Raw genomic sequence first — 24,878 nt, 5'->3', positions numbered from 1 at the left:
TAGCTCATAGTTTCTGTGGGTCAGGAATTTAGTCAAGGGGTAGCAGTGATGACGGGTTTCTGCTCTTATGTCTGGATCTCAGCTAGAAGATGCAAAGGTAGGGGCTGGTATCCTCTTGTGTACCTGACAGTTGATACTGGCTGTCACCTGGAACACCCACGTATAGCCCACGTGTCGGTTTCCTCCTGAGGTGGGCAGAGGGTTCCAGGTACCCCAGTAGAGAGAGAGCCAGGTGGAAGTCATGTTGCATTTTATGATGTAACCTCTGAAGTCACATAGTATCGCTTCTGCTATGTTCTCTTAGTTCAAGCTGTTATAAAGGTTTGCCCAGATTCAAGAGGAGGGAAGATAGATCCTACCCTCTTGATACAAGTTCAAAGACCTTAAAAGAAGAGCATGGAGGATTGGGTTATAATGATGTGTCCCTTTTTAGAAAATAAATCTGCCATAGTTATTCCACTTATCCCATGTCTTTGTAGTTATTTAGGAATCTAACCACCCCATCTAAAACAGCTTCCATTTCTTTGTCCACACTCCGAGAGGAGCATGGAAACATCAGCTTCAATACATGGCCTCCCTCATATGTGAATTTCTTATATCTGGCTCTCTAAATCTATCTGGGACTTATTTTTTTATTCAGCTAGCCCATGAAAAGCTGTGTATCAAGTCTGGACCCATCCAGTCTCTGTCATACCAGGCATGGGGGCGATGAAGGATCTTTGGCCATGGTCTGGGGTTTGTGATGGTTTTGCTCTGCTGACAAGATGCAGTATTTCTTCTCTGTACAATTCAAAATGTGGCTTTTAGGTGTCCATTTATACAACAGAGGGCGGACTGAATGGTAAACTTTGGTTGAATTTGAATCAGATGAAGTGTTAGCCCTAAAAAGAGAAACTATGTGTCACAGATATATTGAAGAGTTCAAGCCACAGAATTAAAATGAATTGGTGGTAGGGCAACGTGGCAGGTGATAGCTCGGAATGGCTTAGAGGACTTGCCTCCAGATGTAAGAAGAAATCATCAATAGTTGTTTCTCTGAGTTGGAAGTCATGCCAAAGAGAACTATGTTGCATGAGCCTCCTGGGCATGATTACTAGGAAGCCTTCCTGCAGTTGGTGTCACTGGAATTGGTAGAAAGGGCTTGAAAGAAACAAACAGGGTGCCAGGTACATTGAAAACCTCAAGATCAGCCAGGCCAAAGTTAGAACTTACTGTGATCCTGCATAAAAGGTTATGGTCATACATCAACCAGGTCCTCTGACAGGCCCGTAACTTTTGGGAGTGTAATGGCATCAGCAAGCAAGCCAGCTTTGAAAGGTGATGGTGGTGCTTATGGTGGAAGTTAACATAGACCGAAGTTAGGGGAGTACAGTGGCCAGAGTTAGCATCAGAGCTACGGAGCAGGACCCAGGGTTTCCTCACCAGGTGACTCAGTACACATAGAAAATGGCCTTTGATAGAGTAAGTGGCAAGCAGATATGACATTTGCTTCTTTTGAAGACGCAGTAAGTTGGTGGGAATTGTGCAGCCACAAATACATAACTCTTCCTGATGAGTGGTATAGTTGAAATCTGTTGCAGGACCTGTGGGATCAGAGGCACTATATGGTGATGGTGGTGTCCAAGGCTAGAGGAAGACATTTGTGAGGTGGATGGGAGCTTTCTGAAGTTGAGTTGAGACACCCACCTCTGGGGTATTTAAGCAAAGATCGATGTCCATTTAAGTCCTATGAATATCTCTTAAGCGTGTCCTTTTCTTGTCTCCATTTTTATGGCCTGAGCCCAGGCTCTTACATTTCTTAACTGAATTAGAGCAGTAAGGCTCCAAAACAGTCTGTTTTCCAGGCTGCTTTGTCCTATACTCTGGCCTGTCTTTATTAACATGTCTCTCTCTTTCTCAAGTTAGTTCTCCAGATGCCAAGGAATTAAAATATCCTCCAATTGTATGAGTCTAAGTACAGTTGACCCTTGAACAACACAGGGATATGGGGCACCAACACCCGCACCCCCCACACACACAATAAATCTGCATATAACTGACTCCTCCCAAGTTTAATAGCCTTCTATTGACCAGGAACTTTAACCAACAACATCAAGTCAATTAACATATTTTGTATGTCATACGTATTATACACTGTATTCCTGCAATAATACCTAATTTAATTTTTTGGGTATTTCTAGGCTACACAGTTCATCTGTGAATTTTTTCAGATTGTTGCAAATCTCCAAAAAGTTTTCCAGTATATTTATTGGAGAAAAAGTAATGTGTGAGCAGACTTGCATAGTTTAAACCCATGTTCTTCAAGAGTCAACTGTATATTATAGTTAAATTTTATATGTGTTGGAGTCTGGAGTAGCACCAAACTATTGGATAGCCAGCAGGTACTTTTGTGAGTCAGGAGAAATTAGAAGCTGGATATTTACCTAAAAAAAAATCATCTTCAGGGCACCTGAGTGGCCCAGTCAGTTGGGTGTCTGCCTTTGGCTCGGGTCATGATCCCAGGGTCCTGGGATAGAGCCCTGCATTGGGCTCCCTGCTTAGTGGAGAGCCTGCTTCTCCCTCTTCCTCTGCTGTTCCACCTGCTTGTGCGCTCTCTCTGTCTCTGTTAAATAAATGAAACCTTAAAAAATAAACTCATCTTCAGTGTATGAAACCTCTTGTAAGGCTTTGGGAGTGGATTTGACTACATGGAAGAGAAGGAGGTGGGAAGAATCTTTGGAGGTACCTGCATTTGTGGAACAGGTGGAAGAGTGGCAGGAAGTGAAATCTGGAGGAACGAGGCAAGTGCAGGTCAAGGAGCAGATCTAGCAGTGTTAATCGTCAAGGGGCCGGCAGGAGTAGGCCCAAGAAATGACCCTGGGCAGTTTCTGGTGACTTTATTTTTACCCAGAACAGTTTTTGTCAAGTTACCTAGGCAAGATTTCTGTTGGATAAGCAGATAATGAAAGATGAGGCTGCCTCTTAACAGACTCCTCCAGCCTGTTCCTCGTCTCCAGCCTGTTGGATGGTCATCACGGCCTTCCAGGTGGTTGTAAGGATTATATAAGAATGAGTATATAGAATTCCCAGCGAAGCTTCTGCCACATAGTAATGGCAGCAGCTGCTCATCATCATCATTATTGCTATTATCTTTTTTATTTTTAGGATGTTTTGAGATTAATTTTATTAGAGTCTCTAAGGTGTCCCATTTTTTCTCTCTTAGATCTGTGACTTTGGCTTGGCCCGTGTTGCAGATCCGGACCATGATCACACAGGATTCCTGACGGAGTATGTAGCCACACGTTGGTACAGGGCTCCGGAAATTATGTTGAATTCCAAGGTAAGGATCAGAGGTTTGCATAAAAAAAACAAGAAGCAAAAGAACTTTGGATGTGTGTTGCAGTAAGCCTCCCTCTCAGTAAGCCTGTGTCTACTAGGTTGAGGCTTGACCTGTCCGGCCAGAACCAAGCTGTTGTCTTAATCTCCAGTTCAGCATCGACCTTCTGGGCCCTGGGATCTGGCCTCTCTACCTCTGCCAGAGTAGTGCTGATGTGTTGTAGAGCTGGGGGGCGTGCCTGTCTTGTCGCTGTTAACAATACATTGTCTGTGTCCTAGTCCTTGGTCAACTTCCCTGAAGTCCTACCTATGGCAGCTCTTACACCTGCTGCTGCCACAGCTGAGTGCCCGCTGGGTAGGTTAGAGGTTATCTGATAGTGCATATTTTTTCTGAAGGTGGACCAGCGCTGTTATAAAGGTCAGATTTATCTGGTAGTGAAGAATGTCTCTTCAGCAAAATTACACCGTAGTTTGAAGAAAACGTAGGTGTGACAATAAAAAATAAAAAATAAAAAAACGTAGGTGTGGAAAGAATAGGAACTACTATGGGTTCTTTCAAAATTATATGGTAGTCCTGCTTCCAAATGCACCTCTACATCTCAGAGTGGCTGTGGAGAGTACATACAGGTGGGAGGCAAACATTTCTAACAATATCTGTGTCTTGGTTGTAAGAAATGATTGAATAAATTTATAAAAGCAAGAAAAAGTGAAGTATGACATCTTTGTTAGGTTTATGAGCCAGGTGGCAATCATTGAGGACTGCTGTGGAGATTGAGATTCAGTATTTTTAATATATCATTTGCAAATAGTATTGAATGAAGTGCCAGATTTAAGAAAGTAAGTGGACCCAATATACTTCTATATCTAGTATCTCAAAATTAGGAGATTTTGAACTTAATTCCATCTCTTGGTTTGCAAACTACCCCCAGTACTAGGTGGGCAAAGAAAACCTGAAGAGGAAGACCACTCCAGATTGGTAGTGGCAGTCTTAATATGTAAGGGAACTTATTACAAGGCTTGTCTTGGGCAGTCACAAGGTGAGTAAGTCTTGGTACTCATCTGCCAAGCCTTAAAAGTTTATATAGAAGCCTTAACTGGGCTCAGTCACATATACTGCCCAGGTGGTCACAAAAACATCTATTCTTTCAAGGCTACATCCTTGAAAATGGCTCCTGCTGCGGGAACGCTGGGCAGAGCACATATTCCAAGGATAGAGGAGGGGGTGAGGAGCTTCCTATTGCCGGGGTCCAGCTCAAGGATCAGCTGGGAGTCATGGCGTTATGATGACCTTCTTCAACACCATCTGTTGTTAATGTAATGTTAAGATACCTGAAGAAAAGCAATAAAAGTAGGCATTGGGCCTTGTGTCTCAGATCTAGGAACCAGAAATCGACCCAAGAAGCTTTAAGGGAATTCGTGAGCCCATGGGCTTCACTCTCTTCCTCCATCCTTTATAAATAGAAGGGCTTCAGATAAACACTAAGTTGCTTTGTGAGGAAATGGAATTTGTTTAAAGCAGTTAGTTATTCTTGATATACATTTGTTCAGTTTAGTTATAAAAGAATTGCATTAAAATAAATTCCATTATAAAGAAGGATGTAGTATAACAGATGTTTCAAAGAAGAAAATGCCGTGTTGATTCTCATAATTCTGTATTACACATAATCCCAAATAGTAGGTTCTTTCTTTGGACTGGCCATGTGACAGCCATTCCAAACCAGAAGCATTTGCGTGTGTGTGTGTGCGCGCGCTGTGCCTGCCAGTTGTAAAGGAGAGCTGACAGTGTGCTTTTTATCCTGGTTCCTTGGTGGCCCTGCAGCCTCCATCCCGACTTGAGATGACTCTACTGTCTTCACCCTCTGGTGGGGAAATAACCAAACAGGATGGCCTCTGTGTTCTACAAGGTGCCCAGCACTTCCTGCTTGTAGAGTTAACTGTAATAACTGAGTGCGAATTCTTTTTATTTACAGCACCTCTAGCCTGAAAATGTTACTTGTAGGACCATATTCATTTTTTTCTTTTTATTAATTTAGAACATTTTCAAACCCCTAAAGAATTGAGAGTACAGTGAACGCCCTTACACCCTTTCCCTGGGTTTACCAGCTGTTAACACCTTACTACTCCTTCCCTGGCTATCTCTGCCTGCCTCTCTGCCTTCTTCTCTCTTCACTTTGGTCAAACCTTCTGACACTTCACCAACATAAACTAAGACTTGACTTCTAGACCCTTTGGGCCGTACTAATACTCATTAAAGGCAGAGGGTGTTCTTTCCCCACAGCCCTAGTACCCTTAGCACACTGAGACAATCAGCATTAACTTCGTGACATCCCAGTCATCCCACCCAAAAGTATTTTACAGCTGTTTCTGTTTTATTTTCAGTCTGTGATCTAATTCATGTTTCATGCATTGTGCTCACTCTAGAATAGTCCTCCCGCCCTTCCTGTCTTCTTCATGACATTGAATACTTTGCAGAGTACAGATTGGTTCCTTATGATTAGATTTAGGTCACATTTTTCTGGCAAGAACCCCATGGATTCTTGGAACTCATGTATATGGAGCTCCTGTTTCCCAGCAGTCTTACCCTGATGGTTTACCCCTTGATGACCCCTTGCCTCTATCATTATATTGGGGGTTGCAAAATGGTGATTTTCCAGTTGTATTCTTTCTACATTAATTCACTGCCATTCTTATATGAAGAGCTTTCCATTTTTTTCTTTCTCTTCCTGTCTCCCACTTTTTTTTTTTTTTTTTAAAGATTTAGTCATTTTAGAGAAAGAGTGTGCACAAGAAGGGGGTTGGGCAGAGGGAGAGAGGAAGCCGACTCACCACTGAGTGGGGAGCCCAATGCAGGGCTTAATCTCATGACCCCGAGATCACAACCTGAGACAAAACCAGGAGTCCGACACTTAACCGACTGCACCACCCAGGCGCCCCTCCCACCTTTGTTTTTAAAAACATTATTAGGGACTCATGAAATACGTGCTGTCCATTATCATGTTTTTATTTTTATACTCATGTTGTCCCCATTTTGGCTAGAGTGCTGTGTGTGTATTTGTAACATTTTATTTTCATAGACTTTTCACCTTGCAAGAAAAGTATAAGGCAGTGGTTCTCAAATATTTGAGCCCCAACATTCCTTCACTCTCTTAAAAAGTATCAAAGAGGGGCACCTGGGTGGCTCAGTCGTTAAGCATCTGCCTTCAGCTCAGGTCATGGTCTCAGGGTCCTGGGATCGAGTCCCACATCGGTCTCCCTGCCTGGGGGAAGGCCTGTTTCTCCCTCTCCCACTACCCCCTGCTTGTGTTCCCTCTCTCGCTGTCTCTCTCTCTGTCAAATAAATAAATAAAATCTTAAAAAAAAAAAAAAGGTATCAAAGATTAGGGGTTCCTGGGTGGCTCAGTAGGTTAAGCGTCTGACTCTTGGTTTCAGCTCAGGTCATGATCCTGAGGGTCGTGGGATCAAGCCCCGTATCGGGCTCTGCACTCAGCGTGGAGTCTGCTTGGGACTCTGTCCCTCTGCCCCTCCTCCCTGCTCGCTCACACATGCTTTCTCTAAGATAAAAAAATATATCTTAAAAAAAAAAAAAAAAAAGTATCGGGGGGCGCCTGGGTGGCTCAGTTGGTTGAGCGACTGCCTTCAGCTCAGGTCATGGTCCCGGAGTCCCGGGATCGAGTCCCACATCGGGCTTCCTGCTCGGCAGGGAGTCTGCTCCTCCCTCTGACCCTCTTCCCTCTCGTGCTCTCTATCTCTCATTCTCTCTCTCTCAAATAAATAAATAAAATCTTTAAAAAAAAAAAAAAAGTATCGGGCGCCTGGGTGGCTCAGTCGTTAAGCGTCTGCCTTCGGCTCAGGTCATGATCTCAGGGTCCTGGGATCGAGCCCCACATCGGGCTCCCTGCTCAGCGGGAAGCCTGCTTCTCCCTCTCCCACTCCCCCTGCTTGTGTTCCCTCTCTCGCTGTCTCTCTCTCTGTCAAATAAATAAATAAAATCTTTAAAAAAAAAAAAAAAGTATTAAAGACCCTAAGCAAGATTGTTTATGTGGGGTTATATCCATCAGTATTTACTATATGGAAATTAACACTGAAATTTTTACAAAGTTTTAATATCTAAATAATAGTAATAAAGGTACTGCTTGTTAACACAAGTATTTTTCATAAAAAAGTATGTTTACTTTCCACAACAAAAACATTTTAGTTAGAAGAGTGACATTGTTTTCATTTTTCAAATTTCATGGAGTCTAATAGACTGTTGCTGGACTCTTGCCCAGTTCTGCACTCCGTCTGTCCAGTAGGTTGTTTGGGTTTAAATCCGTGAAGAAGAGTCTTCACATAGATACGTAATTGGGAAAGGGAGTATGTTAGTAGTCTTTACAGCTACTTGTGACTTTTCCTTTTTAATATTACAGTGAAGCTCAACAAAATGAAAGGTTCATTGTGGAATCTGAAACCATGCCACTGAACTTTTTGTACAGTCTTATTAAAACCCATTGGTCTACCTCACGTTCACTGATGCTTGGTTTTATAATATTTAGCATTTGGAAAATACTGGTTCACGGAGTTAAGCAGATCTTCCAGATACTGTTATATTTCCTGTACAGTATCGTCACATGTTGTGTAGCCTCTGGAAAAATCTCTTGTGCGCTTGTGAGAGAATGAATGAAAAGGAAAACACCTTAGTAGTACAAAAGTAGTGTCACCCCTCAGATCCTTAGAGGGAAGCCAGGGGGCTCTGGACCACCTGGAAGAACTGCTGGCTAGAACTTCACCTCAGATTCAGACTCACCAGTTCTTTATCCTTTGTCTTGTTTGTTGTATCATTCTCTCTGTATACATGTGTAGATTTTTTTCCCTCTGAATCATGTGAGAGTAAATTGTAGTTGTGCCCCTTTACCCCTAAGCATTTCAGCATGTATTTCTTTAGAACAGTGTTTCTCATGTTCCTGAGGACATCTGGCAGTGTTTGGAGACATATTTGGTTGTCACAACGGGGAGAGGAATGCTACCTACTGGCATCAAGTAGTTACAGGTCGGGCGCCTGGGTGGCTCAGTTGGTTAAGCGACTGCCTTCGGCTCAGGTCATGATACTGGAGTCCCGGGATCGAGTCCCACATCGGGCTCCCTGCTCAGCAGGGAGTCTGCTTCTCCCTTTGACCCTCTTCCCTCTCGTGCTTTCTATCTCTCATTCTCTCTCTCTCAAATAAATAAATAAAATCTTCAAAAAAAAAAGTAGTTACAGGTCAGAGATGATGTTAAACGTCCTACGGCACACGGGATGGCCCTCAGAGCAAAGGCTTATCCAGCCCAAAATGTCAGCAGTGCCAAGGTTGAGAAACCTTGCCATAGAAGAAGGATATTCCTAATGTGACCATGGTGTAGTAATCAAAAGTGAGAAATTAAAAAGAAAAAAAAAAGGTGGGAAATGTAACACTGATCCAATATCTAATGTATTATTTATATTTGGATTTTGGATATTGTCCCAGTAATCTTTTTTTTTTTTTTTAAAGAATTTATTTATTTATTAGAGAGAGAATGAGAGATAGAGAGCACGAGAGGGAAGAGGGTCAGAGGGAGAAGCAGACTCCCCGCTGAGCAGGGAGCCCGATGCGGGACTCGATCCCGGGACTCCAGGATCATGACCTGAGCCGAAGGCAGTCGCTTAACCAACTGAGCCCCCCAGGCGCCCCCCAGTAATCTTTATAGCTTTTCTCCCCCTACTCCAGGCTCACACATTGTGTTGTTTCTATAGTCTCTTTCAATCTGAAATAATTCCTCGGCCTTTCTTGACCTTGATCCTTTGGAAGGGTACAGGTGGCGGTTTTGTAGAATGCACCTCAGTTTTGTGTCATGTATTCTGGGCATGAGTACCACAGAAACAATATTTTGTTCTCAGTGTATTGTATCAGGAGGCATAGATAGTTTATGTCCGCATTGGTGAAATTCATGTAGATATTTTGGTTAAATGGTGTCCTCTGGTTCTCCACCATGTAATGGTGATAATTATGGTAATAATTATTAGGTGAGTAGGAATTTGTGGGAAAATACCTTAAGATTGTGTAAGTTATCTTCTTCATCATACTTTCAATCACTACTTTTTACCATCCATTGATTTTGTAGCTCTGTCGTTCCTTCTTTGTTTTAGTTCTCTCCATTTATTAATTCATGGTTATCTTATTCAGTGGCTTCAGTTCCATAGCTAACATTCTGTATTTGATGTTCAAATTGTCCCAGGTTTTCCAATGGGAGCCGCTGTGACATGTCCCCACTTATGTTGAGCACTTCCTTACTTTGTGGCACTAGACACTCTAGGCTTACCTTGTAATATGTTGCCTGTCCCAGACTTGGAGCAGCCATTTCTCCAGGGAGCCCTGGTTCCTTTTAGTTATTTTGTGTGATTGATTGATTGATTGATTTTGAGATTTTATTTATTTGACAGAGAGAGACACAGCGAGAGAGGGAACACAAGCAGGGGGAGTAGGAGAGGGAGAAGCAGGCCTCCTGCGGAGCGGGCAGCCCGACACGGGGCTCAATCCCAGGACCCTGGGATCATGACCTGAGCCAAAGGCAAACGCTTAACGACTGAGCCACCCAGGCGCCCCTGTGTGTGTGTTTTAAATGTTCCTCTTTATTTAGTTTTGGCTCAAAGCAAAAGCTATTTTGGATTACAAAAATTTGGGGAATAATTATCTTGAAATTCAACTCCAGTTTATCATAGCTGCAGATCTGTTCATTCTGTGTTGATTTTTCACTATGTTTCTTTAAACTTTAATATTTGGCTGAAGTTTTTTTCTCTGTTCATTTATCACTATACCTAACATTTTCCATAAAATTCAACTTATACTCCTTGGAGAGCTATCTTTTTTTACACTATTGTATGATTTAGATAATTATTCCAAGTCTTTTCACAGAATTCCTTTAAAAGAAAAAGTATATCTGAAAATTGAATAGAAAAAGAAGACAAGAAATACAGATTGGTAAAATATGATGGAACCAGCACACACTACCCCCCTCCTCCCCCCCGCTAGAGATCATGGGTTTTCAGCCTGACTTTTTTGCAAATGATTTGCAAAATGCATAAAGATATTATGGAAGTATAGCAGTGCCTCTTTTTTTGAGTTGGTTTCTAGGTTTTCAGAATGAATAAATAGGCCACAGATGTCCTAAAGCAAGGGCTGTTAATGTTTTTTCCTTTTTCCAGCTTCAGTTTATAAGGATGCTTTCTTTCAAATCATTTGAGAAAAGGAATGAAGTATACTTTGGAAATTCTCATTTATTAATAAGCTAATCAACTTTGAAGAGAGAAATAAAATCACGTAATCTTGGTTGTCCAACAACTTATAAGAAAGCCAAATTATTATGTGTATCTGCACACTCTCTTATTTCTGAATTATAGAGCCAAAGGAGAAGGTAAAATTCCTGTCAGCCACGTACCTGTCCTGTAGGAGGATCTCACTGTTTCCGGTAACATTACATACCATTCTCCATCTTTTCTCCCTTCCCACTACAGGGCTATACCAAGTCCATTGATATTTGGTCTGTAGGCTGCATTCTGGCAGAGATGCTGTCCAACAGGCCAATCTTCCCGGGGAAGCATTATCTCGACCAGCTGAACCACATTCTGGGTAAGGTTACCGAACATTTTAGGGCTAGATTTACTCAGTTCACCTGCCACAGTTTACATAAGAGTCACTTTATGAAACTAGAATAGTTCTGACAGCTCCGTAACTTAAGAGTTTGTAATCTTGCTTGATTCCAAATATTAAGGATCCTTCTAAAAACTTTTAAGAAAGGTAAGCATGGGGAGATGGTGAGAAAACAATTATTAGGGCCCATTGTGCCCCGCAGCCAAAAGGTCAGTCTACTTGGGTGTGGATAATTAACAGCTAATTATTTTATCTTGTAGGTATTCTTGGATCCCCATCACAGGAAGACCTGAACTGTATAATAAATTTAAAAGCTAGAAACTACTTGCTTTCTCTTCCACACAAAAATAAGGTGCCATGGAACAGGCTGTTCCCAAATGCTGACTCCAAAGGTAAATATTTTTTTGTTGATTATTTTTCTTAGACTTAGCTTTTTGTTTGTTTGTTATATTGGTTAAATCATTAGGTCCCTAGCCTGAAAAGTTAGTCTGTGGCTATTGGGTAATACCTTATTTAGTACTCACTCTGTTGCTTTCTTCCCTTTTATTTGTGAGCAGGGGCAGTAGGGTACGGGAATCTGGGAATGACTGTGTAGTTTTCCACCTTTGCTTTTTATTTTTAATTTATTTTTATTTTTATTTTATTTTAAGATTTTATTTATTCATTTGAGACACAGAGAGAGAGAGAGAGCGCATGAGCAGGGAGAGAGGCAGAGGGAGAAGCAGGCTCCCCGCCGAGGCAGGAGCCCAGTGTGGGGCTTGATCCCAGGACCCCGGGGTCATGACCCGAGCCGAAGGCAGACTCCTAACCATCTGAGCCACCCAGGTGCCCCACATTTATTTTTATTTTATTCTTTTTTTTTTTTAAGACTTTTATTTATTGGGGCACCTGGGTGGCTCAGTCGTTAAGCATCTGCCTTCGGCTCAGGTCATGATCCCAGGGTCCTGGGATCAAGCCTCTCATTGGGCTCCCTGCTCAGTGGGAAGCCCGTTTCTCCCTCTCCCTGACTTGGGTTCCCTCTCTCGTTGTGTCTCTTTCTGTCAAATAAATAAATAAAATCTTTAAAAAAAAAAAGACTGTATTTGAGAGAAAGAGAAAGAGAGAGAGGGTGCATGAGCGTGGGGAGGGGGGCAAGCACAAGGAGAGGGACAAGCAGACTCCATATGAGCATGGAGCCTGACACAGGGCTCGATCCCACAATTCTGAGATTGTGACCTGAGCCAAAATCAAAAGTCGGACACTTAATCAACTGAGCCACCCAGGCGTCCCTTATTTTATTCTTTTTAAAGTATGCTCTACACCCAACATGGGGCACAAACTTACCGTCTCAAGATCAAGGGTCACATGCTCTACCCATTGAGCCATGCAGGTGCCCCTCTTTGCTCCTTTCAAAAAAGTTTTTTTTTTAATGTTTTATTTATTTATTCATGGGAGTCAGAGAGAGAGAGAGAGGCAGAGGCAGAGGGAGAAGCAGGCTCCCCGCCTAGCAGGGAGCCCGATGCGGGACTCAATCCCAGGACCCTGGGATCATGACCTGAGCCGAAGACAGATGCTTAACCATCTGAGCCACCCAGGCACCCTTTTTTTTTTTTTAAATTGTAGTTGACATACAATAAAAAATTAGTTTCAGGTGTACAGCATAGTGATTCCATAATTATATACATTACCTTTTTTTTAAAGATTTATTTATTTGAGAGAGCCAGAATGAGAGAGAGAGAGTACATGAGAGGGGGGAGGGTCAGAGGGAGAAGCAGACTCCCTGCTGAGCAGGAAGCCCGATGTGGGACTCGATCCCGGGACTCTAGGATCATGACCTGAGCCGAAGGCAGTCACCCAACCAACTGAGCCACCCAGGTGCCCAATTATATACATTATTAAATGCTCACCATGATAAGTGCATTACAATATTATTATTATTATTTTTTAAAGATTTTATTTATTTGACAGAGAGAGACAGCGAGAGAGGGAACACAAGCAGGGGGAGTGGGAGAGGGAGAAGCAGGCTTCCCGCGGAGCAGGGAGCCCGAGGCGGGGCTCGATCCCAGGACCCTGGGACCATGACCTGAGCCGAAGGCAGATGCTTAACAACTGAGCCATCCAGGCGCCCCTGCATTACAATATTATTGACTATATTCCCTATGCTGTGCTTTTTGTCCCTGTGACTGACTTATTTTTAGAATGGGAAGTTTGTACCTCTTAATCCTCTTCACCCATTTTGCCCACCCCTCAGGCCCCCTCCTCGTTGCTACTTTTTAACTTGGATTAAGTTCACATTTTTAGGATTCAGAAAATTTGGGAGCCTGCAAAACAAATTATACTTTTTTCATCTTGTCATTGAATAATTTTTCAAGTCATGTTTTTTCAAAGAAGAACTTAGAGTAAAATTCACCCTTTTTAGTTCTGTGGGTCTTTGACTTTTAACAAATATATGTAGTTACATAACTGCCACCAAAATCAATATATGGAGTATTTTCATCACCCCCAAAAGTTGACTTGTGCCCCTTTGTACTCATTTCTCTTCCTTAGTCCCTGGCAGTCCCGGATTTCATTTCTCTCTCTTATAGTTTTGCCTTTTCCAGAATGTCATAGAGGTGTAATTATGTAGTATGTGGCCTCTTATGTCTGGATTCTTCCACTCAGCATCATGCATTTGAGAGTTACCAATATTCTTTCCTCCCTTCCCTTCCCTCCCTTCCCCTCCCCTTCCCTTCCCCCCCCATCCCTTCCCTTCCCTTCCCCTCCCCTCGAGAGAGCACACACGTGAGCATGCAGGTAGGGCAGGGAGGGGCAGAGGGAGAGAGAGAATCTTAAGCAGGCTCCATGAGCCTGATGTGGGGCTCCATCTCACAACCCTGAGATCATGACCTGACCCGAAATCAAGAGTCCGACTCTTAACTGACTGAGCCACCCAGGCACCCTGAAAGTTATCAGTATTATTGTTTGTATCAGTCTCTTCAACAAATGATGCAGGAACAATTAGACATCTATATCCTCCACCCAAATAAAAACCTAAAAATGGAACATAGGCCTAAATATAAGGCCTAAAACTATTAAGCTTTGAGAAGAAAACAGAACAAAATCTTCATGACCCTAGGTTATACAAAGATTTCTTAGATAAATTACTAAGAGCCCTCATCCATAAGAGAAAAAGGTGATGGATTTCATTTTACTCTTTTATATTTTAGGTTCACTTTGTTTAATAATTATGTTATCCAGGGCGCCTGGGTGGCTCAGTTGGTTAAGCGACTGCCTTCGGCTCAGGTCATGATCCTGGAGTCCCAGGATCGAGTCCCGCATCAGGCTCCCTGCTCTGCGGGGAGTCTGCTTCTCCCTCTGACCCTCTTCCCTCTCATTCTCTCTATCTCTCATTCTCCCTCTCGCAAATAAATAAATAAAATCTTTAAAAAAAAATAATTATGTTATCCATTAGGCCTATTTAGCATGTATCTGTTAAATATATTAGGTGGTTGGTTTTTCTGTTTTTTAATAGGTGGCTGTTTTTAAAGACTTCATACTATTACAGAATTGTGGTGGGCAGAGTAATGACCCCATCCCCAAAGATGTCCGCATCCTGACCGCGAGGATCTGTGAATATGTTAGGTGACATGGCAAAGAGGAATTAAGGTTGCAGATGGAATTAAGGTTGCTTATCACCTGATTTTAAGAAGGAGGAGATTGTCGTGGATTATCTCAGTGGGCCCAGTATAATCACAAGGGTCCTTGAAAGTGGAAGAAGAAATCAGAATGGGAAACGAGAGAGAGAGCAGCTTGCCAGCACCTCAGTGCTTGTTCTTCCACAGCTTTCTTTATCTTCATACATATCCCTATTTTTACCTAAAATTTCCTTTCTATAAATAATTATTATATAAGCTAACATTTTTGGTAAAAATTCAAAAGTTTTAGGAATATTCAACTAAAAATGTGAAATTCTTTTATAATTATTCCCTAAAGGTCACTGTTAATAGAATTGTATCTGAGTGTCTTTCCATGTTAATACATAGATCTGGCTTTTCTTTAATGATTTTAAAACATTTCATCCAGGGGTGCCTGGCTGGCTCAGTCGGTAGAGCATGCGACTCTTAACCTCAGGGCGGTGAGTTCAAGCCCCAAGTTAGGCATGGAGCCTACTTAAAAACAACATGTCATCCAGTCTTCTTTTGGAAATTCAGCTTTTTCTAACTTTTGCTCTTATGTCTGTATATGTTTACTTTAATAACTGTCAGCTTCGATGTTGAATTTATTTTATGTACTGATCTGAGTCAAGGTTCAGAAACACTTGGTTGTTTAAAATGAAATTCATTTTTGATGTTGGGGGAACTATCTTTTAAAATCTCTGATATAGGGGCGTCTGGGTGTCTCAGTCGTTAAGCGTCTGTCTTCGGCTCAGGTCATGGTGCCAGGGTCCTGGGATCGAGCCCCGCATCGGGCTCCCTGCTCAGCGGGAAGCCTGCCTCTCCCTCTCCCACTCCCCCTGCTTGTGTTCCTGCTCTCGCTCTCTCTCTCTCTCTGTCAAATAAATAAATAAAATCTTTTTAAAAAAAAAATCTCTGTTATAAAGGTATAGTGTGTTATCATGGGAGACAGTTTGAAGTATAGAAAGAATAGGTAAAAGAAACTTAATTACCCAAATTGCAAAGTCATCTTTAACATGATTAATATATAACGGCATGATCTTTAAAACTGTATTAAATTATCAGTTCTTTTGGAATTCACTTTCAAGTATGAGTAAATGATTTAAATTGATTTTCTTCCAAATAGTTATTCAACTAGCCCAGTACCATCTGTTGAATAATAATCATTTCTTCCCCCTCACTGAAGTAATTTTGGAGAGAATCCTAAACTAGACTCCTTTGAAGAAAAATCTACAATACTACTGTTCAAAGGACTCAGCAATAAGAAATTTCTACCAAATATGTGAAAAATATTCAATCTCAGGCTTTTTTTTTTTAAAGTAAGCTGTTATGCCATTATTATATAAGTAATCTTTAACATTTGCTATTCCAAGGTTTGCACAGCTTTTACGTATTTAGTTATAGTTCTGTAATTACATAGTGCATTATAATTTTAAGATTTTAAAAAATTATACCTTCGTTTGCATTGCATAGGTTACTGATTAGATTGGTTTGTATTCTGTATTGTCCCAAGCATGTCACCTAAATCTTATTTCCTAAGTTGCCTTTTTAATACATAACAAAACTGCATAATTAAGACTTTATAATAAAAAGACCTCCAGGCTTCCTTCCTGTTTGTTTCCTCACTCTTTTTTATTGTTAGCTGTGATTTGTATCAAATTATTTGAGACTTTTATTTAGCTTATTGTCCTTAGGTTAAAGCTGTGAACTTTGAGATTGGTTCATTTAGATAATTAACATTACTAAAATCCAGAAAGTTAATTTTGAAATGTAGGCCTTCGATGAAAATAATGAAGCAGGGAGGGGTTATAACTAGAATAAAAAAAGTGGAAAAATGGGAGTTGGTAGTGCTGGAGTGAGCAGTATAGCATCATGTGTTAGAAGCACAGTTTCTAACAGAAACAGTTTCCATTCATAGCCAGCCACTTACTAGCTGTGTGAACTTTAAACAAACTATTTAACCTCTCTGGGCCTCAGTTTTCCTATCTATCTATCTATCTATTTATTTATTTAATTTAATATTTTTTAAGATTTCTGTCTTTATATTAGAGAGAGAGAGAGAGAGTGCGTGCCGGGAGAGAGGCAGAGTGAGAGGGAGAGAATCTCAAGCTGAGATTCAAGCTGAGAATCTCTGACCTGAGCTCAGAGTCTGAGGCAGGGCTCAATCCCAGGACCCTGAGATCCATGACCTGAGCTGAAATCAAGAGTCAGAGGCTTAACCAACTGAGCCACCCCTCCTATTTTACAAGATAGAGTTGGTAATAGTACATGCATCACAGGGTCATATGAATAAGTTCAGACCACTGGAATTTGTAGGTCTAGATTCTGTATCTTAAGACTGATTTTTTTTCATTTATATATCTTGGTGATCTTTCTGTAACCCTAGTTATATGAATGCTACGTATTACTCCCTTGTGTGGATGACTCATAGTGTCTTTAACCAGTCTCATATTGGACATTGAAGTTCACTTCAGTTATCTGTTGCTGTGTAACTACTCCACGGTCTGGGGCCTTAAAATGACCACCATGTATTTGTTCATAAGTCCACTGGCCTGGGTGCATCTAAGTGGGTCTGCTCAGCTTGCCTCAAGTTGCATGGTCTGAGGTGGCCTCACCACATCTTACAGTTGCTTCTCCTTTGTGCCATTGCCTGTCGTCTTACGGTAGACCCAACTGGGCTGCTTCTAATGGCAGAAATATTCCAAAAGAGAAAGAGCAGAAACTGCAAGGTCTCAGAATAGCACTTCTGTACACTTCTGCCACAATCTGTTGGTCAAATCAAATAACAAGGTCAGCCCAGATTCAAGTGGTGGAGAAATAAATCCACCCATTGATGGGAGGAGCTGCAAAGAATTTGTGGCCATATTTAATCTGCCACCAGGTTGTTTCTAGTTTTTTACTATAACGTGCATAAATTCATTTATTTAATAAATAGATCTGAGTGTTCTGTGCCATCAGGGTTCCAAGGCCTGGACTTAGAACAGCAATAAAACTGATTACCTGCCTGCAGGGAGCTAATAGTCTGGATTTTACAAAAATGACATAAATAGAGGGGCACCTGGGTGGCTCAGATGGTTAAGCATCTGCCTTCGGCTCAGGTCATGATCCCAGGGTCCTGGGATTGAGCCCGACATCAGGCTCCTGGCTCAGCAAGGAGCCTGCTTTTCTCTCTCCCCCTGCTCATGCGCTCGCTCTCTCTCTCTCTCTCTCTCTCTCTGTGTCTCAAATGAATAAATTAAAAAAAAAATCTTTAATAAAAAATGACAAATAGATGAATGGGAGACTTCAGGGAACTCACAACACTAAAACTTTCAAGCTGAAACACTGGCACTTTTAAGTCTGGTTAATGATAGTTTACAAAAAAGGAAATGTAGATATCTCAAATATTAGGAAAAGGTACTCTTTTTTTTTTTTTTAAGATTTTATTTATTTATTTGTCAGAGAGAAAGAACGCGCAAGCAGGGGGAGGGCAGGCAGAGGGAGAAGCAGGCTCCCCACCAAGGAAGGAGCCTGATGTGGGACTCGATCCCAGGACCCTGGGATAATGACCTGAGCTGAAGGCAGACACTTTAACTGACTGAGCCACCCAGGCGTCCTGGTACTCATTTTTATTATTTGAGGTATGAACATTGAAAGATCAGTAATTCCTTTTTTTTTTTTTACCCAGTAGAAAGCATCAAAAGTTCGATGACCCACCATATGGTCAAGGCTGTGGGGAAAACGGATGTTTTCAGAGACAGCCGATAGCATGTAAATTGGTTCAGTCTCTCTGGAGGGCAGTTTGGCATTTTGTCACATCTTTTGTTCCAGCAATTTTGGGTATTGAACTTTTGGATCTGCCAACCAAATGGGGGAGAAGTGGCATTTTAATTTGTTTTTCTTTTCTTTAAGATTTTATTTATTCGTTCGAGACACAGAGATACAGAGAGAGAGCACGAGCAGGGGGAGAGGCAGAGGAAGAAGCAGGCTCCCCGCTGAGCCAGGAGCCAGACGTGGGGCTTGATCCAGGATCCTGGGATCATGACCCGAGCCAAAGGCAGACGCTTAACCATCTGAGCCACCCAGGCGACCCTTAATTTGTTTTTCTTTAATTAGACTGAGATGGCACACCTGGCATGCAACTCTTGATCTCAGGGTCATGAGTTCAAGTCCCATGTTGGGCATAGAGCTTGCTTTAAAAAAAAAAAAAAGCCTGAGATTGAATATTTTTCACATATTTGGTAGAAATTTCTTATTGCTGAGTCCTTTGAACAGTAGTATTGTAGATTTTTCTTCAAAGGAGTCTAGTTTAGGATTCTCTCCAAAATTACTTCAGTGAGGGGGAAGAAATGATTATTATTCAACAGATGGTACTGGGCTAGTTGAATAACTATTTGGAAGAAAATCAATTTAAAGCATTTACTCATACTTGAAAGTGAATTCCAAAAGAACTGATAATTTAATACAGTTTTAAAAATCATGCTGTTAAAAGCCAGTGATACTTAGCATATTCAGTATTTTTCTGATCTCTGAATGGAGAAAGATTTTCTTCCTAGGCTTTGAAAACATACAAACCAAGAAAGCAAACATAAGAGAAAAATGGTAGATTTGATCACATAAAAGTTTAAAACTTAAAGTGGATTAGATAGGTCAGGTGTGAGCAATAGGTATACAATGTTCAAATTGAAAAACATTTGCAGGATCCCTGTCCTAAAACTATTAATGTTAAGGCAGCTCAGCACCATGTATTTGGGCCCTGTGCTCTAGAATTGGCCTCCTGAATTCAGATGGACCCCACCACCTCACATCTTTGACTTTGGACAAGTTATTTAACTTCTCTGTTTCACAATCTCCTCATCTCAAAATTGGAACAAATTGCATTTCCCACCTCATAGGGTAATTTTGGGAGAGTTACATGAATTATTAGTTTATTGATGTTAAGAGTCATCATTAATATTAGTCGTGCCTGAAGAACAGAGAGAAATCTAAGACCTCAGTGGATAAATACATGAGCAAAGGACAAGAACACAATTTACATGAAGAAAATAGTGAGATGAGGAAAAGTAGGAGGAACATTTTAAAGAATGGCAGTTGAAACTTTAGTTTGGGCATATTAAATTTAAGGACACCTTAAGGCTAAATGTTAATTGAATGGTTGAAGAAACTATGATGCCTCTGCTTAAAGGAATATCATAAAGTCACTAGAAGTGATTTACAAAGTTTTTATAGCATGGGAAAATATTAATGAGCAATATTTACCAGGGAAATAATACAGCATTTTTTATATAAGGTATGATTTCAGCCATGTAAAAGAACATGCAGAGAAAAATTCTACAAAATTTGTCAGAAGATTAGCAGTGATTACATTGAGCGATGGGGCTGTGGGTGCTGGGGCTGAGAGTTGGGATCTTGGATGAGTCATTCACGGACTAGAGGGTCAGCTGTTTGAGGCTTTCTTGGTTCCACCTCACAAGAACCTACTGCCAATGGCTTAGGCCTGAAGAACGACTGTACTGGCTCTCATAACTTGACAGGTCCAGTGATGTTTGGATTCCAGAGCATAGCCACTTTGACCAGAATCTGGACCTCTCTGTTGTTCAGTGTTGCCTTCCTCTCTGATGTCTTTATTGTTAGTTAGCTCTTTTCTTTTTTTTTTAAAGATTTATTTTATTTTATTTATTTGAGAGAGAGAATGAGAGATAGCACGAGAGGGAAGAGGGTCAGAGGGAGAAGCAGACTCCCTGCTGAGCAGGGAGCCCGATGTGGGACTCGGTGCCAGGACTCCAGGATCATGACCTGAGCCGAAGGCAGTCGCTTAACCAACTGAGCCACCCAGGTGCCCAGTTAGCTCTTTTCTTGTGGTGACAAGATGGCCACCGGCTGCTCCAGGTCACTCTGACCTGTTTCCTGATAGTTTCAACCCCTCTGTGGGACTCACTGCTTCTTTGTATTCATCCCTGACCAGTCTTTGTGGCCAAATAAATCTTAAAAAAAAAAAAAAAAAGAGTTGAAGCACTCAGTGTGAATGGGAAGTTTGAAATGGAAATTGCTTCTGTTTATTTTTTAAAGTAAAAGTGCAATTTGTGTAAGAAGTCTGTCTCCATTTCTCAGATAACCTGTTTGAAAGGCTTTCCAGACTCTAGTTGTGCACGTAAATACATATATATTATGACCCCTGTGAATGAGGTCATAAGCTATATACTCTTTTATTGCCTGCAGAGAGTTGTATTTATCAATCTGAAACTTGGGTCAGCGCTCTAGGCTAAAGATAGATTTAGGAATTTTTTTCACAGATGGCATTTGGAATCATACGGGAGGTTGAGAGGCTAAGAATGACATGTGTCAGAGCTAGAGAATATGAGCCTTCAGTGGCCAATGGAATAGGAGTAGGAACTCTTGAAAACCAGAAAGAATGATGGACAAAGAAAATAACCAGTGCATATTTCACAGAAGCAGTAGATGACATCCTGAGAAAGTGGACATGCTCAGCAGTCTCCGTGGAACAGAGGCTTCCAATTAAGGGATCATTGGTGACTACATAAGAGTATTTGAGGGGCCCCTGCATGGCTCAGTTGGTTGAGCATGCAACTCTTGGTTTCGGCTCAGGTCATGATCTCAGGGTCGTGAGCCCACACCGGGCTCCGCGCTTAGCCGGGAATCTGCTTGAGATTCTCTTTCCCGCTCCCTCTCCCTCCACCCCTTCCCTGCTCATGCATGCTTGTGCACGTGCTCGTGTGCTCTCTCTCTCTCAAATAAATAAATCTTTATTAAAAAAAAAGAGTTGAAGCACTCAGTGTGAATGGAAAGTACAGACAGAAACAACTGGTCCAGATGAGGGGGAGCTGGCTACCCATTGTGGAGGTTTGGCTTCAAACAGGGAGAGAGTCTCCTCTTTCTACAGTAAGGATATGTATGAATCTGGTGGAAGGACATCCAGGAGAGTTGCTCCTGGGGACCTCTGTTTCCTCGGTAGCACCTTCAGTAATACCTGCACAGAGTAATGAGGTTCACATGGCAGGAAGGGTCTGACTCAAGCTGTGTGAGTTGAGAAGGATCTTAGAATAGAAAAGCAGCTGAGCAGAGATTTCCCAGAACATTGGGGGGGGCCATGATAAGATTAAAAATCTTGAGTTTGTGTGGTAACATGGTTCTCAATAGTGTGCTCCTTAGATCTCTGAGGTACCCCAAGTCCTTTCAGGTGTCCGTAGGGTTAAAACTATTTTCATAGTAACACCAAGGTGTTCTCACACTTTCTGTGTGCTGCCATCTACACGTTGGTGCAGAAGCAGTGGTGAGCAAGACTGCTGGCACCTCAACCCAGGACAAGGCAGTGGCTGTGCCCATGCCTTCACAGCTAAAAACCAGTGCCAGCTGCACGTAAGCATGTCCCTGACAGAGCAGTAAAAAGTATTTGCTTTATTAAATCCCACCCTTACATGTCTTGTACACGTTGTGTGTAACAAAATGAGAACATAGACACATAAAGCATGTCTGCCACATACTGAATGCAGTGGTTTTTCTCAGAGAAAAGTGCTTGTACAGTTTGAACTGTGGCTGAATTAACTGCTTTTTAAGATCAATCATCAAGGGGCGCCTGGGTGGCTCAGATGGTTAACTGTCTGCCTTCGGCTCAGGTCCTGATCCCAGGGTCCTGGGATCAAGCCCCACATCGGGCTCCTGGCTCAGCGGGGAGCCTGCTTCTCCCTCTCCCTCTGCCCCTCCCCCTGCCTCTCCCCCTGCTCATGCTCTCTATCTCTGTGTCTCAAATGAATGAATAAAATCTTAAAAAAAAAAATCCTCAATAGGTTTTAAGAGCAGGGTTCTAAGACTGGGAAGTTTGAGAAGCACTGTTGCAGTGGCACAGTTTGAACAGCTAGGTCTTTTTCTCTGGCCCTACTCAGAAATTCAGGCCAAGGATGGGAGTGACAGGTTGCAGCCTTGATCTCGGATGAGAGTTGTGCTGGATAGGTAGGATGGACCTGCAGTGGTGCTGTAGAGAGCCGATCATACGACTCACCCAGGTCTGGGCTGAGATGGGAAAGGAAAAAGGCTGATGTACCAGAAGGGAGGGTCATATTGCCGTGTACCCACTGAAGTTAAAGAGAAGGTGTGGCATTCTAGGAGGCTACCAAGGAGAGTCAGGGATCATGGTCAGATGTAATCCCAGCCTCAAAAAGACTTCCAGTTTTTAGGGGAAATAAAACCTGTATCAGAGGAAGCATATGCACGGACAGAGTGATTCATGCCATGTGAGCAGTGCCATTGGATTGCTTTGTGGTGTGGGAGGAGGGAGGCCGGGCACTCTGACTGTGGGATCAGCACCTGCCAGCGGCTTCCCGTTTCTGTCCTTCTCCCCCTCTGTAGCTGTGAGTAATGCAGAAGTAGTGCTAGCAATAAAAGGGAGCTGGAGATCCAGTTATTTTTCAAGTGGCAAAATAAGCTATCTTCCTTTGTGATTTTTGCCTGTAGGTTTAAGGGCCTAGAATTTAACTTGAAGGAACTAAAAGGTCTATTTTAGAGCTGCTTAAGCTGCCAAATACCAGCTGCCTTGAAGTGTTTCCCTACTTAGTACCAACAAGATTTGGAGGGGAAAAGTATCCCCCAGTGGCTGAGAACTAATGCTGTTAGAATCTGACTGTGGCCAGACCCTTCTGGATTTTTCCTGACAGTGTGTAATTGGGCAAAAGGCCAAATGACTTCTAATCTCTCAAGAAAGTTCTTGGGGAAGGGCACTTGGGTGGCTCAGTTGGTTAAGAGTCCAACTCTTGGTTTTGGCTCAGTCATGATCTCAGGGTCATAAGATTGAGTCCCACATCAGTCTCTGTGCTCAGTGTGGAGTCTGCTTGGGATTCTCTCCTGCCCCTGCACACACACACTCACACTCTCTCAAATTAATAAATAAATGAAATCTTAAAAAAAAAAAGTTCTTGGGGAATGTCTATGATGAGTTCTATTGTGGTGAGAGGGATGGTGCGGGGAGAGCAGTCAGTGGTTGGGAACAGTAGACAGGTTTATTATCTGGGTTACAGATAGTAGGACTGTAATGCCCAGCAAGTGGTTATTTCATATGTTCACACATCTGCCAGGGGTTCTGTGGGACTTGCATTGGGGCCAGAGGTGCCTGAGTTATTGACCATTGTGCTACACTATCCTGACTCTTGAGAGAGCTGCCTCTGAAAGCCTGTTTGTGGGCCCCTGAAACCCCGCATCATGGCTGCAAGGATGAATACCTCTCTTGTCCAGACAGTGCTTTAGTCAACACTGTAGATTCCTAAAGCCTCCTCTGCTCCAAAAAGTTTTCTAGCCCATAAAGCAAAATGTCACTGTTCCCCAATTTCCTATAGTACACTCGTGTGTATTGAAAAGATAGAGGCAAAAATGGAAAATGTAGGGCACCTGGGTGGCTCAGTTGGTTAAGCGACTGCCTTCGGCTCAGGTCATGATCCTGGAGTCCCTGGATTGAGTCCCGAATCAGGCCCCCTGCTCAGCAGGGAGTCTGCTTCTCCCTCTGACCCTCCCCCCCATGTGCTTTCTCTCTCTCTCATTCTCTCTCTCAAATAAATAAAATCTTTTAAAAAAAAATAGAAAATGTACTATTTGTAGAAGTGCACTATGTAAAAAACTTTTTTACAGTTTGTTTTGTGGACATGAGAAAAGTTCTGTGTTGGGTGGAATTTCTCATGTGTCCGGCATGTGGTTTACCATATTTATCATCTCCCAGTTGTCTTGAAGATTAAGGGTGGGTGACATGCAACAAGGGAAGTCACAGTAGGAGCCAGAGCTGAGTATGTACACACAGGCACGCACACACACGTGTGCACGTGCACACATATCCTCTCATGCCTGTGCTTTCAGTCACCTGAGGCAGTAAGGTGCTGCCTCCGCGTGCTCTCCGAGGTTGACTTCCTGGCACACGAGCAGTCAGGCACTTCAGATTCAGACTGTGTACTGGCTTGCTGCTCTCCAGAGTTGAACACAGTTTTTAGTAAGTGATTAAAATGATTTTCCTTTACCATTCTACTCTCAGGACTAAGTGATATGTGCTAATTTGCAGATGGATGAAGTCGATGATCTAATAAATTATCACTGTAAGCAATAAGGCTTCATTGAGGAGATGGCAGTGTTTTCATTTTTGGTTTTGTTTATTTTATTGATCACTCTGTTCTCTAAAAAGTGTTCTTTATATTGCCTAGTAGTTTTTCAGACTTGTTCCTTGGAGTCCTTAGATTTTTCAGGGGTGCCTCAGAGCTGTGAGCTAGGAATTAAGAGAGCTGGGTAGCTCCTTACTTACTCCCTGTCGAGAGCCTTCAAT

The 24,878-nt window shown here is 42.2% G+C and overlaps 1 protein-coding gene across 1 annotated transcript in view; it reads left to right on the top strand.

Moving 5' to 3' along the window:
* The window catches only part of MAPK1 (mitogen-activated protein kinase 1), a 110,949-nt gene that overhangs the window by 74,403 nt on the left and 11,668 nt on the right, over positions 1-24,878 (top strand). Inside the window, exons 4-6 of the mRNA XM_025857341.2 lie at positions 3,203-3,319; positions 10,820-10,934; positions 11,216-11,347. Of these exons, the coding sequence (XP_025713126.1) occupies positions 3,203-3,319; positions 10,820-10,934; positions 11,216-11,347 (364 nt within the window). The remainder of the gene's footprint in view (positions 1-3,202; positions 3,320-10,819; positions 10,935-11,215; positions 11,348-24,878) is intronic.

This window comes from Callorhinus ursinus, unplaced genomic scaffold, assembly GCF_003265705.2.
Source record: "Callorhinus ursinus isolate GAN/ISIS: 27379988/994484 unplaced genomic scaffold, GSC_fseal_2.0 scaffold110, whole genome shotgun sequence".
In the NCBI taxonomy this organism is placed as follows: domain Eukaryota; kingdom Metazoa; phylum Chordata; class Mammalia; order Carnivora; family Otariidae; genus Callorhinus; species Callorhinus ursinus.
This window is presented reverse-complemented; position numbering and strand designations above follow the sequence as displayed.